Genomic DNA, 16,389 nt, shown 5'->3' on the forward strand with positions numbered 1-16,389 from the left:
ATCAAGGGCTCCTGATGTTTCCGTGTCCCCAGCAAATGAAGCCCCCTGACTCCGTCAGTCCTCTTTGAAGACTCTCTCATCCCTGAGCCGCTTCCTGCAGTTTCTCCGAAAGTGTCCTTTATTTCCCACAGTAAAACATACGCCTCCATCCTTTTTCTCTACCCGGGGAACCCCTCCCCATTTCTCTGGGCCACTTGACTTGTTTTGGGAGGGCATCAATTCTCCTAGTTTTCTCTCACTGCTGCCACCATCATTCTTACTTGTCTCTTGTGACTCTCTTCATCTCTCCTCACATATTACCTTCTGTGCTTCCCTCAATAGCTCATCCGTCTCTATCTTGCCAATTATCTAATTTTTCTAACTTCTTTCTGATATCTTCCCGATTTAGCCACAAATTGTGTTTTTTAGTTGCTTGCCCTAACGGTGTCTCAGGATCTAAGCCTGAGTACATTTGCAAGGTTTTTTCTCAAGCGTTCTAGCCAATCCGTAGGTGTCTCCTCCTTTTTCTGTCTCTCATTAAATGCTTTGTTGATGTTCTGCCCCCTAGGCACCGCTTCCCTGGATCCCCTGTACTATTATCCCCCTCAGATCCTGCATATGATTCTGTGATCCTGCTGCTGATGATTCCAATTGGGATCATGCAAGGCCACTTGGTGTTGCTAAGGGTCCTTGTGCATGTTGCGAATCCCATAGCCCATCCCCTCTCGTCTAATCATATTCTTTCCTCGCCGTGAAGAGAATATTCAATATGGCTGCAACTCGCCCCCGTATAAATACTGGGTCTCAAAAATTGGTCCAGTCTCTCGGCCACCCCCAAAGGATCTTCCAGGAGGCTCCCCATCTCCCTCTTAAATTCCCGAACATCCCCAGAACTCAAAGGTACTGAAACAAACCCTATCACTGGGTGAGGTCCCTGCCCCCCCCCCACGGCATTTCTCTTAGGGGATATAGGTTATGCTGTCTAGCCCGACCTCGGGTTGGTCCCTGCACTTCCTCGGGGGGCTCGGGATTACTTCCTGCTTCCTGAGGCTCCATTGGAGGTGCATCCGGAATCTGGGGGGTTCTGAGGGGGTATGTAGGGGGGGGATCAGTAAGGCTTCTTCCCTTTACTCCTGTCTTTCTTTCGTCCTCCCTCTTTAGGGGAAACAGGAGCACTTCACCCCCAGGTCCTTGTAACCCATACATTAGCATATTCACTTTCTTCCTGACTAAAAGGAATTTTAGTGTTTACCCACATTGAGTTTTTGCCTCCCCATCTTCTGATGATCTAAAAATAGGCCAAAAAATATTCCGGGAAATCTCCTTTCCACCCATACTACCACACAATAATGGATCATTTTAGCTTTATCTTTACCCCCTGTGTTAGGGTAATGTTTCCAATTGTCTAATATGAACCCCAGTGGCTATCTCTAGGCACCGGGGGGAGTTTTATGGGAGTAGAGGGCCTGCTCTTCCCCTGTCCCATCTTCTGGAGTGCCCTCACACAAGCGTGGTGCGGAAATCACTCGCTTCCCCTTCTCCTTGTTCGTGGCTCACGCCCTCTCGGGCAATGAGAACCGCACTACTGAGGGGTCCACAATCAGCTTGGAAAATCCGAGCCTGCCGGTTCTCCTCTCACTCAACCCACACTCGCAGCACTCCAGGATACCCGACCCAGACCGAACCGGAATCTTCCACACAGATACTCACGGCGTCTTGCGTCTTCGTCCGGACCTTTGTGCACAAAGTTTATAGGGTCTGCCGGCTTCCTTTGGCCTAATGCTTTGAATTAGGTTCGTCGGTCCAACCGAGACAGGAATTCGGGTCTACCAGGGCCGCCGACTGATCGGCGGGCGCCCCCCAGGCAGAACCAAAAGTCCTATCTTGCAGGTGGATCCGAGTCACGGCACCAAATTTGTAATAGACTATGAACACGAAGAGAAGTTCCAATAGGAATTTATTACATTACAGCAGGCAAAGCAAAGGCAAATACAGCGCTGGACGGCAGGGGAGTCTCGCTCCACCAACTGCCGTGAATTGGTAGATTTTTCAGTCTTGCTTTTATCTTGCTTCTTTCCTCCGATGATGTATGTGTGACATGTTGCTGGGAGGGTCTCTTTCTGTCCCTCGGTGGTCGCAGAGATGAAGGCTGTAGTTGTAAGCTGGAATTCCTGAAACTTAAAGCTGATTAAGCAAGTAGAGAGAAGGAATGAGCAAGGGTCTGTTTGCCTATCAGCTTAGATAGTGACATAGTAACTTCTTGTTATCTTGAGTTATTTGATCTTCAGTAACAAAAAATAGTTAATGTTTATCACAGTCAGGAGGTACCCTTTGCATAAAATAAACACTGATTATAGAAAGACTTACGTTGTAGAACTTCTGAACCCATCTAGCGTGACCTCTCCAGGAGAATGTCAGCATCAGTTCAGTACTTTTGTCGGCATCTTTGTTCACGAGGTATATCTTTACATGTAAGCTGGACTAGAGAGTTGTATTTATGACTATTTAAAGAAGGATAATGATATATTAAAAAAAAAAAAAAAACCATCACTTGAGTGCTGCAGAGAGAGTGCAAAACAGGATTGTGTGTGGGGCAGACGCACCTCCATCAGAAATTATTTAGGTGTAGTTGGTTTGTGTTAGGAATGGATTAGGTATCCGTGGCATCCCTTCCAGGAATACTTCTCTCTTAATAGCCATTGACCATTTAGTGATTCTTTGTAGTCTGCTCCTTCAGATTGCAGAAAACAAGCAGATTTGAGCAGTGCAGAAGAGTTCAGAATGAGCTGAATTGAAATCTGCATCTCTGTGCGTGTCAGAGCAATGAGGTAACGCTGCGTGCAGCTGATGCCCCTTACCCCTTGGTCTTTTTTGTTCTTCACCCTCTTCTTGTTCCTCGGTTTGTTTTGCAGCTTAACAGATTTGAAATGAAGAGTCGGTTAAGTCGCTTTATCGCTGAAGACCCTGTGGATCTGCCCCTGCCGCGGGAGGAAGCCACGAGGCTGAGCACCGAGGCCTTCCGGCTGTGGGCCGTGGCTGCTGGCTACGGGCAGGCCTGCGACCTCTACAGGTACAGCTCCCGGCTGGAGACGTGGGCTCAGGGCGCAACAGGCAGCAGACATCCTGCTCCAAGGGGGCAAAGAGACGGCTCTCCAGGCTCAGTCTCTATTCCCTTCAGGGTGTCTCACCTCGCTTTCTCACGGCTCCTGCAGTAAAACTCGGTTTCTAAGGGTATTCATGCTGTGTATTGCCTTTTTCTGGTTGTTCTGGCTCCCGTGTTTAAGCACTGCTATTTTGTTGTTTCTCCTTTCAGTGGAGACCACTGCAGCTTTTTAGGGCTGCATCTTTTTTCCCCTTGAAGGGATGAATAATCCATGCTTGTATGACAACAAAACACATGGTTTGCAGTGCACCCGGGACTGAATCTGCTTGCCCTGGGGCAGCCTGTGGCGGCAGTCATCACACTGGGTGGGGCAGACTGGTGCAGGCAACTGCACGAGGCGTCGACTTCCAGGTCACAAGTCCTTGTGCTTGACCACCAAGGTCTGCACCTGGTAAGGTCTGACCTACCTCAAGCATTAAATCTTCTTCCTGTAATTGCATTGAATTGGAAGAAGAGAGATGGCTGTGGAGTTGTTCTGAAGTGGAGTAAAAGGGAGGGCAGTATTGAGTTTCAGAAAGGAAATTCTCATCCACAGCAGCATTTTGTGTTCTTTGGGATATGAATGTTGAGGAAATTATATGTGTGGCTGAGATCTGAGAGTATTCCCCAGCAGGAATAAATCTAAGTAGTTATTTCAAGAAATAATCAAGTGCTCGGAGGCAGAGTATTAGTTAGGTCCCATTCAGATGAAATTGGAATAGCAGTAATCGTCCTTTGTCATCTCTTTTCCATGTCAGTTTATTTTTGTTATTGTGGTGTTTGGTGATGGTTCTCATAATCACATTTTAGCAATCTTTATAAATAAATTATTTGGGAGTGTAAAGAAGCCAGATTCTTCCAGTGGAAAGTGAAGAGCCAATGGGCACAAATGAAAATACAGGAAATTCCACTGAAGTGTTTTTACTGTAATCTTTACTAACTTTACTGTAAAGGTGGTCAAACACTGGAGCATTGTTGCAGAACAAGATAATGACCTCAAGATAAATTCTTGAAGATATTCAGAATCAGACTGGACATATCCCTGTGCAATCTTGTTCTTGCTGGCCTGTCTTGAGCAGGGAATTGAAGTACAATTCCAGAGACCCTTTCCAACCATATCTATTCTGTAATTCATACTACAGTGATCTCTACCCTGTGCTGGTGAGGATACTGCAGTCCCTGCCTGAGTTGCTCAGCGGGAAGAGCCCTGTGGTTGAGTTGTCTGTGCAGCGAGCTGCAGCAGTGGTTACTCTGCTGACACATGTGACACAAACAGCAGATACACGGCAGAGCTGCAGGCCAAGTTGAGCAGGTAGGCTCTCTTAAGTCACCACTCTGTGCATCTCAGTTGTTGGCATCCCATCTTCCCCTTTCTTTGGTTTGGAGTCCTGACTGTCACCTTTTTATTCCCCCCTCATTTTCATTTCAGTTGTTCATGTCCCTCATGTGAGCTCCTACATGGTGGGGTGTATTCCCTCTGACGCAAGATCAAAGCAGTGTTTGGTCTGACAGCTGTATGCCTGCTAGCATGGCCAGAGGTGGGAGTCAAAATCTACATTAAGCTCTGGGGCATAAAGGTCACTGTTAGCCAAATGCCCTGCAGAGAGGAGCTAGGATGCTGCTTTGGACTTCCCTTGGGAGTAAAGAAAGTAAACGTCTTGAGGCTTGGAGGATAGAACCTCTCTGCAGAAGCCAAGATGAGTCCAGGATTAAGAGGTGGTTAGGTTTTGATGGACATCAAAGCAGTAGGATTTGCTGCAGACACGGGTACTTTTTCTGATGGAAACCAAGAAACTCATTAACTAAAGCTGAGTATGAGATAGCATTTCTAGTAAAGCTAGAGCATAGCTCAGGGGCAGAGTAGTGCAGGAGAAGAAACTTCAGCTTTTTTAAGTACATTCTACATTTATTCTTTCTGCCTAAATTATTTGGTCTGGGTTGTGGGATATGCAAAGACTTTCCCCCTAGCTATGCTGTTGGATATAATTTTCTGGACTACATCTTTCTATTAAAATTGATGATTTAGAGAGACAGTTGTTTGATATTTATTTGCTGTCCTGTGTCATTCTTCAATTGTGTTTCAGCAGCAACTCAGAAGATAACAAACCAATTCCACCTCCTCCAGTAGTATGGAGTCAAGTATCAGGCTTACAGCCCTTCCTTGAGACAAGTCTGAAAAAAATCCTTCAGCAGATATCCCAGACAGAAACTTGGCAAACTCTCCAGCCTCTGACCACAACTTGTGTTATCTTCTTGGGAGTTTATTACAGTGCGTACAGCCAGCAGGTAAGGTTTGAAAATACAGGTTGTCTTCTCATTTCACCAGCATCAGCTTATGTATTACCTCTGAAAACTGGAACTTAACGGCAGTATTGAAAGGATGGATATTAAGGCATCTAGTTGAGCACTGATTTTGTTACCACAGCTCATATCTAGGCTACATGACCTTCAGGATCACTTAAGTCTGCTAGCCCTATGTGTTAGCAGTGCCAAATATCTGTCTTCCTCTTTTGTCCTTTCATCCTTTGGAATCAGTCTCAATCAAGGTATGTGGTAGTGCTCTGATTGTTCTGATTTACTACAGAGCTCCAAAACATGAAGCAAATACAACATAATTTTATTTGGCAGTCGTTTTTTCTAGTGGGATAAATCAAGTCATGCATTTTTGCATTTGCTTTGGTCTGAGAGCTTACATGTGGACACCCGCACTGCAATCATGTGGGTGGAAGATGGAGTATTAAGGGTCATGCCATATGAACTTTGGAAGGAAATAATAAAGATAAATTTATTTGTTGCCCCGCTGACATCCAAGGTCAAATTCTGTAGCACACAGTTGTAGTATGTGATCATCTCTTAAAGTGAGTTTTCTAAAGGTGACACGTCAGTTGGAGAATAATGTCTTATGCTTTATGGCACCTTAAAGATTTGTGTTCTAAAGATGAATGCAATTTTCCTCTTTACTGCCCAACTGACATGTCTGAGTTCGTACTTGGCAAAGCTGTGTTGGAGGTGTGGGGTTAATTTAGTGGCTGTAATTATTCACACTTGTGCAACTCCTCTGAAACTTGCCAAAAGCAACTGAGTTTATTAGTTATGGCTGGGGTGGAAACTGCCAGTATCTCTCAAAGATGTCTTCAGGGCCCCAAATGTTGGTAGACCTTTCACAGCTGTGATTATGTCCTGAGCATTAGAGAACCAGGACAGCCAAGAGGTTAATGCTCCTTTTTAACTTTTACAGATATTCCAGAAGAGTGACTGAGGAAACAATTTTTTAAGTCCTTCAGTCGTGCTGGGTTTTTGAATTTCCACTTAGAAAGATGTTCAGTCATCCTGTAGTTAGCTGATTAAAAAAAAAAAAAATTGTACATAGCATGTTTGAATATATTAGTGCAAAAAAAATTAACTTGTGTAGTAATTAGATTAGTGTATACTGGGACCTTCTTGGAATATTTTTTTAGACTATTAAAAACTAAGGTTAACATCTTCACAAAGGTTTTACTGATATCTGGAGGCAGATTTCACCTGGGGGAAAATCAGATTTTATGTAATGGAAATGAGTATTTCTGTATCCCAAAGCAGCATTCTAATGAAGATAAAAAGTGTTAAAATTTGCCAGCATGTTCCTTCAACCTGGAATATTGCTTACTAGGGTCAGAAGAATTTGGATGATTTTCTAAAAGCCACAGTTCCTCCGCTGTGCAGTGTTCATCCACAGTCATGCTTTGATGGGTAGGTCATTCACACTATATGCAGCTGATTTGTTTTGGTTTGTTTTGGTTTTTTTTGAAACCCTGATGGTCCCACTCAGATTTCTCAAGGTAGTTCTGATCATCTTTGTGTCATCTTCAGTTTAAATAGAAATATGTACATGGAAGGGGGAGAGGGGTCTAGCCAAGTTTTTATTTAGGGAATCTTGATTCCAAGGATCCCATATCTTGCTTCCCACCGATTAACAGTCTCTGGGATGCACTTCAATACTTGAGTGTGAGAACACCTTGAGGTGCCAGCTCTCAGCCTCCACACTATGGGCAATGAGGCCAGCTCTAACCTAGAGCAGTACCGCTATGGAGGTGATGGGGTCTGGCAAAAAGGTGATAAACACAGAGGAAGTAAATAAATAAGTCTGGCTTCTTGCTATCACTGGATGCTGTGGTTATTCACTCTCCTTTCCTGTCATTCTCCATGTCTTCTACAGCCATCAGTCAATCCAGTTGACTGCTTAGAGGAACTGGAAGGTTTGACGTCGAGATGCTGCAACCCCTTCTCAGGCAGCCAGCCATAGACAGCATGTGGGACTTGCTCAGGTAAAACCATTCCACTACTAAGAGGCTGTTGTCAGAAGTTGAGAGGGCCCCATTTCTATACTGTACCGTGTGACAGCTCTCCCCCCTTCTCTCCTCTTTTCCCTGTACAGTATGCCCCAGGTATGGGAATTGGAGTGCAGTAGGGCTGTGCCTACACCCTGCTTTGTCCTCTCCCCCCTCACAGAAAAGGCATGACAGCTGCAGAGGTTTCCAGCTCCTCCTTCTCTACTGATGCTGCTGCATCTCTGTTTTGCCATGTAGCTGGGGTTTTCATATCAATTTCAGATTATTTTAGTCACTCTTGGCCTTGATTCTTCTTGGTTTCACTGGTAAAAAAAAAAAAAAAAAAAAAAAAAAAAAAAAAAAAAAGCACAAGTAGCATTAGTTGAGTCCTTCTTACAGGGTGAGGTGAGTGTGTGAGTTCATATACTGTTCATGTGCTCTGTGTGGTGCTGCTTTGATAAAAGAATTTAACTAGATTCACATCTTTAAGCTCCTGCAGAGCTTCACTAGGGCTTTGAAAACCCCTGCAGAGAAGTGCAAGAACGATACCGAAGTGTTTTTCCAGACATTTGGATAACATAAGCTCTGGCTCTGGAACAGTTAAGCAGTGCAGATATTCTATCTTTCTGCTGTAGAGGGAGCCTCCTTACTAGGCTGTGATTAATCTTCTGGAGTGGGGAATCTAAAGGCCTGACTTGCAGTCAGAGAGGCATCCATCCACTTCTGAGAACATCTGATATAAAGGGCACTTGAAATTTTTGTTTTCAAATGGTATTTGAATGGTGACCAAACAGTTTGGCCCATGTTCTTTCATGACTGAAACTGAGATCTGAAGCTCTTGGCAGCAAAGCTTCCAACACAAGAGCACTTGTTAGACCTTTTTCTTCCTGTCCTTGTGATCTGAAGACAGTGTATTTGGTCAGGCTATAAAAGCTCGTCCACAAGAATTTTCGCTGTTCTTAACACTGACTGTAAAAACCCTAATATTTTTACAGTTTTGTCTAAACTCTCTGGGCAGTTTGGGTCCAGGATTTCAGGGTACTTTGTGAGCCCCCACGTGTTTATGCATCTCCTACATGTAATACCAGTGGTCGAAAGAGCAATGCATTTGAGCAATTTGTTTTCTGCCGTAACGATACGGATCTTTGACAGGGTTTGCCCTATTACCCACCATTACCATTAAGCAGCTTGCTTGTGGTCACTCCTCTTTGTGGTGGTCTTACCTATACAGATGTGATGTATGTACTGTGTGCTCCACAAGCACTGCTGGTGTGGTAATTTGTAGTTTCACCTGCAGAGAACACACATGCCAAGAGTGGTCTGCACAGCCATGTCCATGTAGAGTAAAGCTATGTCCTTTCTGAGTACAATTTCAAAATATGCATTTCATTAGTGCATAAAGGGCAGCATTTTTGCAACGTCAGTTTTAGATATAATCTGGCTTTTTGATTTTTCCTACAAGTTTATTATTGAAATGTCTTGAGTGGGTGGGCTGCCTTTTTAGCCTGGTGTGCGTATGTATGTAGGGAACGGCGTATTTTTTTTTAAATCAAAGGTCCAACACTTTCAAGTGTTTGACATCAGAGATGCGTCACTGCATCAGTATTTCTTCTCATCATGACCAATTTAACTGAAGAGTTCCTGACAGCTCACTGGCATTAGCTTGTATGGCAGTAGTGCTTGGTGTACCAGCTGAGAACTGGCTTTTTGCTTTCACTTCTCAGGCCTTCCATTTTACTGCAGTGTGTGGTACAGTTCAGATAGATAGCAACAAGATAATGCCTCAGTGCTATGAATGCTTTTGACCCCTTTCTCTTTATTTGTTCACACAGGCCATGTTCTGCTTTGTGCAACCCTCTGTCCTGTTCCCCAGCACCAGAATCTGTTGGCAGCATTGCATCTCTGAGTTGCACTGGAGGCAAACCTCCTCTGAGCCTGGCTGGTGCCAAGTCACCTTTCCCCTTCCTTACTGCCCTCCTATTTCTCATCAATAACATCACTCACATTCACAAGGGCCTGACCAGCAAGGTGAGAATAAACCTTTTCACTGTAAATTCTAGGTGAATGATGATGTACTTGTGAGGGAGGTTAGTATTTGTACCTTCCCAGGCATAAAAGAGACTGTTAAAAACGAATTGTTGTGCATTTTTATTTTAAAAATATTAAAGTATTATGGAGAGAAACAGCCCGACTTTCAGAACAAGTGGGATGAGGATCAGAAAAATATCTTGTCTTCAATTCCAATATTCAGTTGACACCAGAAAGCTGGAATTACAGAGCAGGTGATGCTTAAAAGATGGATTTATAAAGAATGTTGAGAAGAGTTGAGTAACTGTTGTTTGGCTAAGCAAAATATAAAACTTCAGTGTCAGTGGAGGAAAAGCATGGTTGAAGCATATATAACAAAGAAAAATGGGGTAATATTAAAGAGGAGAATGAATGCTACAGTGCTTCTGAAGAGGATTGTTCCTACTTTGGTTTGTTCTGAATTTTTAGAATGAGTGAGTAAGATGGCAGACCCTAAAGAGCAAATGTCTGAGCCCTAGAAAGGTGGAATACCTAGCATAAGCTTTCTCGAAACCTTCCTGTGTCACTTGTGTTGAATTAGCTGATTGGCTACTAAGGGAAGTATCTGGTCAGATGAGGGAAAAACATTTTAAGCCACTGGCCAGTTTTCTGCCTTTAAGAACACTATGGAAATTGTAGGCAGTGACTAGTCGTTAGTTATCTGTGATGGGTATGGTCACAATGGATGCAGGTGAGCCCTGAGAGGAAAAGCAGATATTTATAAGGCTGTTCTTACATATGGCTTTTGGAGTAGCCAACAGCAGTTCTCATGTGAGAGAAGGCAGGGGCTGGGCCTTGGAGAGGGCTGTGGTTTGCTTTCCTCCAGACACAAACTGTTGTAATATTATTTGTCTCCACTTGTGATTCCTTTATAGTACAGCTCTGTGCTGGGCTTCAGAGGCTTGAGGGATTATCTGCATCAAAGCTGGCAGACTGGACCTCCCTCTGTGACTCCCTCATCTGCGTGGATCCTACGCCATGAATATCACCTGCAGTACTTTGTGTTAGCGTTGGCTCGGAGAATGGTATCGTTATTAGTCTTTTCATTTCTTTCCCCAGGGAGCTGACTTCACTGGCAGCTGGTCTTCATCTCCCTGTTCCTTCTTGTATCTGACTTAGGTCTGGCGACTCTTCTGCTGAGTTTATGACCTATTAGCAAAAGCATCTTTCCAGTTACTGATGTGGGGATTTGGTTCCAAAATACTTTGGATGGAAAAATTGTATTTCTTGCCTTTCTTTGGGATAGAGTAAGAAGAAAGTTTTCAGCTGTGTTGCTAAAAAAATATCTGACTATCTAAGGCAGTCAGGGGAAGCAGAAATATCTCTTGGTATGAATGCTGACAGCTCTTGCAGTCTGCCTCAGTCTTTCACTTCGCAGCGAGATCTGTGTCTTGTTTGACCCTCCTGTCCTTGTTGATTGTCTTGTTGACAAATGATAGAGTGCTTTTATCTGTTGTTTTCCTTCCTGTACAGGCAGGCACTTGTCCGGATTACACCCAGCACGCCTCACTCCATCACTGTGTTGCCATGGCATTGCTAAGCCGTCTGTTGCCAGGGAGTGAGCATCTGGCTCACGAGGTCCTACTGGATCTTGCCTTTAATCCAGAGTTTCTTCCGTAAGCTTTGCAGTTTTTTTTTCCTTTCTCGAGTCTGGTATGTGGGAAAACATGGGGAAAATGGAAAAAACACGTTGGCAGTGCAGTTTTATCATAATTTTTGCCGTTTAACAAAGCCTGTAGTTGAATTTTACTTACTCATTGGCATATTGTCCTGGCATGGAGCCATGTAATCAGGCAAGAAATGTCGTTGCATATTTTTCTCTGATGTACCGGGGTTGAGAAATGTGACCAGTTTCTTTTGATTTCCTCTGTGATAAGGCCTTTGTGACTCCTGATAGAACTGAATGTCCTAAGGCCTAGCATCTGCCATCCTGAGAGAAGGGAGTCTAGAAAATAAATGAGAAATTGACATCGCCTGAAGAGCTTAATGAGTCTTCCTCAAACCCTTATTAAAAGTTCTTACACAAATATTTGCTGATTTGACAAATGCCATGTCTTCCACCTTACGCTGGAAGACATCCTGAGCACCTCAGATATGAATCCTCTCATATCTGGGCAAGAAGATGGTAGCAGTTTATCTTGTTCATCTCAATCCTTTTTGAATTAGTCATGGTGCATCTCTGTAGGAGGTTGAACCGAAGTGCTGTGAGGAGATACTAAGTTTTTTTCAGAAAGAAGGGAAATTTGTAGTGGATTTGTGTTGTGTGGTGGTGTTTGGCTCTTTGTTGGGTCAAAAAAAAAAATGGTGAGTCCTTTGGTCTGAGATTGTGGCATATGGATTTGACAAACACCCTCCACCTGCACAGTTTCTATCAGTCCATGTGGTTCCGCTGAGCTTGCCACTGCCAGCTGCAAAGTTACTGTTTTGAGAATTGTCTTACTGGTTGTCTAGGCCTTATCTGATATGCAGTATTTCATCTCAGCACTTTCATGTCTGTGTTGGTAAGTAGGCTCTGGACAAGGAGTTTTCATCAGCCCCCACACTAGACTGGCATTGTGTTTTCGTGGCATGGCCCTCAGTGTTGCTAGTCAGCAACCAAATGTGGTTCTGTGAATTAGCTGTAAATACCAAGGTAGCTGATGCTTTACGGCCCTCTGTATAAGAATAGCTCAATGATGTAGAAAGTGTTGAGTGCTCTGTTCCAGGACGACTGTAGGGATAAATTTGTGATATGCTTTTTGTTTGCATATCAGGTTTTTGTTTGTTTGTTTGTTTCTTAAGCTGTTATTGTCTTATCTTACAGTGAAGGGAAAGCCGGAGGACCAGAAGCAGCTGACTTCTCTGATATTCTGCATCTGGGCACCAGTGCCAAACTGGCACAGCCTGGCTCTGCAGCAGCATTTCTTCCAAGGTTACTCGTGGTGCCCTGCTTGAGAGAATCATACCAGAATCTGCCTTCCATTCGTCTCTGCTACCCTCTCTCACTTTGTCCACTTGCAGGCCCACCCTTCTGCGTTCTCAAGCGTCCTACCAAGGGCGGAATTACCTCATCCAGTCAATGCTACTTCCTGAGGTCAAAGGGCCCATCCTGCCTTCAGACTGGCCATTCTTTCCACTTATCAGCCTCTACAACAAAGTGACTAATGCAGAGACACGTGGGGCTGTACTGAACTCTCTCCCACTTGATCTCATCAACACTGTGACCTGGAACCGCAGTGGGTCTTGTTGCTGGAAAACCTGGCGTCTAAAATCCTTCAGAGCATCCCGACTGCTGCCAAACTTGCCCGGCTTATGTGTGTCTTTTCTCACTGGCAGTGACCTCTTTCTGGAAGCACCAATCCACCGCTACAACAGCTGCCCTTCTCTCTGTGTATTGCCAACCCAAGGCCCTGGACTCCTAAACTTGGATGCTCCTCTCCCTGGATTAGCGTCCTTCCACGATCTCTATATAAATCTCCTGGAGCAATTTGAGGGCGTCTCCTTTGGAGATCCACTCTTTGGTGTCTTTGTTCTTCTACCTCTCCAGAAGCGTTTCAGTGTTCATCTGCGTCTCTCTGTTTTTGGGGAGCACACAAATATCCTGCGGGCGCTGGGAGTGCCGTTACAGCAGGTAATCCTTGCTTATGGTAATTGCCGATTGCCTGTCACTATGTTTTTCTGTGTTACTTGGGCTCTTGCCTGTTGATTCCTCTAACCTTGATTTGTGTGTCTATGTGAAGGGCAGAAGCTGTGAAATTGCTCAGTCTTCAGTGGAAACTGTCCTAAACCCTTGCTTGGTTTAACCATTGAGAACAATTGAGAATTTATAGGTTGCTTGTATGAAGGGCTGGTGGCACCCTGTGTTCCTGCTAGCAACTACTTTTCACTTAATAAGTGTTTTCACACCTTGGTGAGAACTTTTTCCTTGCCCGTGCATAGACAAATAGTCATTTCCCTCCTCAACCATCTTCCCACATATAGTTATACTGGAGTTGTGCTCTCCTGAGTAACAGCAAGAAAATTTGGTCCTGTCAAGTGTAGGACTGCATTTCTTTTGAATGAGCAGAGCGCAAGAGATAGAATTTAGTGATGCTGTCAAAAAGATTTCTGTCTTCTTACTTTATAAGTGCACATCTTATCTGTGCCAAGAATCAGCTGCAGCGATAGGACCAGTAGAAACTGCTCTCCATAAAGCTGAAGAGCTTGACAACAACAGTCACATCAGTCAGGGTGGGCCGTAGCAGCTCTGCTGCAGATGGGGCTTGTGCCACTGGGGTACATTGCATTGTAGGAGGGCATGCGCAGGGAAGGGCACCCTAGAAGTCATGAACCTCTCACTAATTAGACCCTGACAAAAATTGTAATGTTGCCTGGATGGATTTGTTGCAGTTTCCTGTGCCTCTTGAGCGCTACACTTCCCCTCCTGAGGATAACCTGGACCTCCTGCGACTCTACTTCCGAACGCTGGTCACTGGTGCGCTGCGCCACACCTGGTGCCCTGTTCTGTATGTGGTGGCCGTGGCTCATGTGAACAGTTTTATTTTCTCCCAAGAAGCACAGCACAGGTGGGTAATGGATAGAAGAGCTTCAGGGCTGCAGTTTTTGGGTTTTGCATCTGCTCTCCCTATAAATCCAGCGTGGCTTGCGATGAATCACTGACCTTTGGGACTTGAAGACAAAATTGTAAGCAAATGTGTTGAGGACTGGTCAGCTGTTTGAGAATCCACATATGAGGGGAGCAGCTTTTGTTCATCATACCCTAATGCACTTGCATTAATGGTAGCCCAGTCCTACCTAAGTCTTCAAGGTCAGCAATTATGTGTTCTGTGGTGTGGGGGAAGAATAAGCGGAATGAATAAGGAAGGTGATCAGGCAGAGAGAGCTTGTAATAGATTTGCCCTCTGCCCTTAACAATCTTAAGGTGCGAAGCGCTCTTTGACTTTGCTTGAGTAACCAAGCAGAAGCCCTCCTATGGCCTTGAGGCCTCTCTCAGTGAATAGCTGTGCTAACAACACTTCACCTCTGATTCTGCAGTTCTACTGAAGGTTGAGAAGTCAGCTGAGATTCAGATCAGGGAAAGGAGCAGAGAGGCAGGATTTAGGTGATAAGACATCTCAAGCACTTTCTGCTGGAACAAGCTGCTCATCATTATAATGAGCAAATCATCCTGGAGTGCTGTATGCCCCTGGGCAAAGGTATTACTGCACTGTATTAAGGAAAGTATGTGTTTGTTCCCAGGAGACAGATGCTGCTCGAAAAGCATGCTGCGGAAGACGTGGCTGTTGGTGGATGAGGTAGGATTTGTAATTCAGCTTGTGCTGCTGGGAATTAAGTTTTTCATACATGGAAACTCTTACAGACTTGTGTTTGGCTTTTGAAATTTGTGTTTAATTATGTTGCTAATTTGAGAACGAGAGAGATTAGATCTTGCCAGATTTTGGCCTGCAATATTTGTAAATATGCTTAACTTATTCTTACAGTAATTGACCTCAAACACTGAGCCCTGTTGGAACCTAGATGAATCTCCTGTACTGTATTTCCTTGCCTCTTGTCCAAGCAGCATTATATGCGGATACTAAGAGATGCTAGAGGAATGATTGTAGTACCGTTATGAATAGGTGGCCAGCAGTAATCTGTCTTATTTCTTAGTTGGATGCTTCCCCTGAAAAGAAAAAGATAGATGTAAGGTTTTCTCTTTTTTTCAAGGAGCTTGCCAAATCTTTCCTTTGCGGGCCTTCAGATTTGGCCCTCTATGAATAGCGTCCAGGGTAAATGATAAGATCACACTCAAAAATCCACATGGGTTTCTGGCAAGAAGTCATTGTGAGGGGTTGTTGAGGAGACAAAGGACTTGTGTTTAGAAGAGGAATTCTCATGCAAAAAGAAGTGAATTTTATTGGAAGAAATTTGCCTTTTATAGCTCTTCTATTGAAGATGATGTAATTAAATATCTTGGACATGATGGAATTGTACTATTTGCAGATTTACTGTGTTGTATAGGAGACAGTGGGAAAGATTAGATACCCTTTTCTTTCTTTCCTCAGGACTTGAAAAAGCAACCTGCTGTACTACAGACTGCTGAATGCAGAGAGTCCTTTGGGATTTGACCTTTATGAGCAGCTCCCTCCCATGCGACTGAAGTACCTGCAGGTGGTGACACAGAAAGAAATTACAGAGAATACACCAGCAATAGACTCATAGCAAAGCACTTGTGTGAGAGAGGGCCAAGGTGAAGAATGGAAAAGCTCAGTTTATACTTCACTGATGAAACTACTTGCAGTTCAGATTGTTTTAGTGTCTTACCTGGACACTCTTGGCATCTTTGCCTAGTGGAGCACTAGTAGAATGCTCCCAGCCCTGCAGAACAACATACATGTTGTCAAGGAAAGACAGCATGTATGCGTGTGGCCTCTCTGTGATGGATGTTGGAGCGTTTTCCTCCATTCTCCTTCAAGTTGTTCTGCTTCTTCCCAGAGGAGGCGAGAAAATGTCTGAAAGGCACTGGACTGTTGGATAAACTGAAGGAACTGGAAAGCTGTTTTGTTTAGTCAGGCTGGGAGCTGGGTTTCTCAGATAATGTCTGTTTTCCTCCTGATCCTTCCATTGGTTTTTTTTGTACCTTGGATTTTGAATGGTCCTTTCCACACACTATACCCTGCAAACGGAATGACAGTGTGACAGGGAGGAATCTGATCCTGAGAGGGTTTTTTTAACATATACATGCAAGCAGTTTCTCCAAGACAGTGTTCTGTGCATACACTCAGTAACACAGATGTATTGTGTTAGACCTGTAAGAAATGTGAGTTCCTAGTGCAGTGGTATGAACACCGAATACCCTCCCTTGGTTGTCTTTTGGATGATCTCTAAATTGCTTTCTTTTCTCCCTTAATTTGGTTACATGTATAACAAGATCAA

The 16,389-nt window shown here is 44.1% G+C and overlaps 1 protein-coding gene across 1 annotated transcript in view; it reads left to right on the forward strand.

The window, feature by feature from the left end:
- Positions 1 to 15,675, forward strand: part of RPAP1 (RNA polymerase II associated protein 1) — a 30,635-nt gene extending 14,960 nt beyond the window's left edge. The window contains 15 exon segments of the mRNA XM_058421055.1: positions 2,892 to 3,049; positions 4,264 to 4,397; positions 4,400 to 4,433; positions 5,206 to 5,407; positions 7,317 to 7,362; positions 7,365 to 7,425; positions 9,261 to 9,456; positions 10,371 to 10,520; positions 10,969 to 11,111; positions 12,299 to 12,470; positions 12,473 to 12,704; positions 12,707 to 12,795; positions 12,797 to 13,105; positions 13,864 to 14,039; positions 15,549 to 15,675. Of these exon segments, the coding sequence (XP_058277038.1) occupies positions 2,892 to 3,049; positions 4,264 to 4,397; positions 4,400 to 4,433; positions 5,206 to 5,407; positions 7,317 to 7,362; positions 7,365 to 7,425; positions 9,261 to 9,456; positions 10,371 to 10,520; positions 10,969 to 11,111; positions 12,299 to 12,470; positions 12,473 to 12,704; positions 12,707 to 12,795; positions 12,797 to 13,105; positions 13,864 to 14,039; positions 15,549 to 15,675 (2,229 nt within the window).
- Positions 15,676 to 16,389: the final 714 nt, after the last annotated feature.

The sequence above is a fragment of the Hirundo rustica genome, chromosome 6, assembly GCF_015227805.2.
Source record: "Hirundo rustica isolate bHirRus1 chromosome 6, bHirRus1.pri.v3, whole genome shotgun sequence".
NCBI classification, from domain to species: Eukaryota; Metazoa; Chordata; class Aves; order Passeriformes; family Hirundinidae; genus Hirundo; species Hirundo rustica.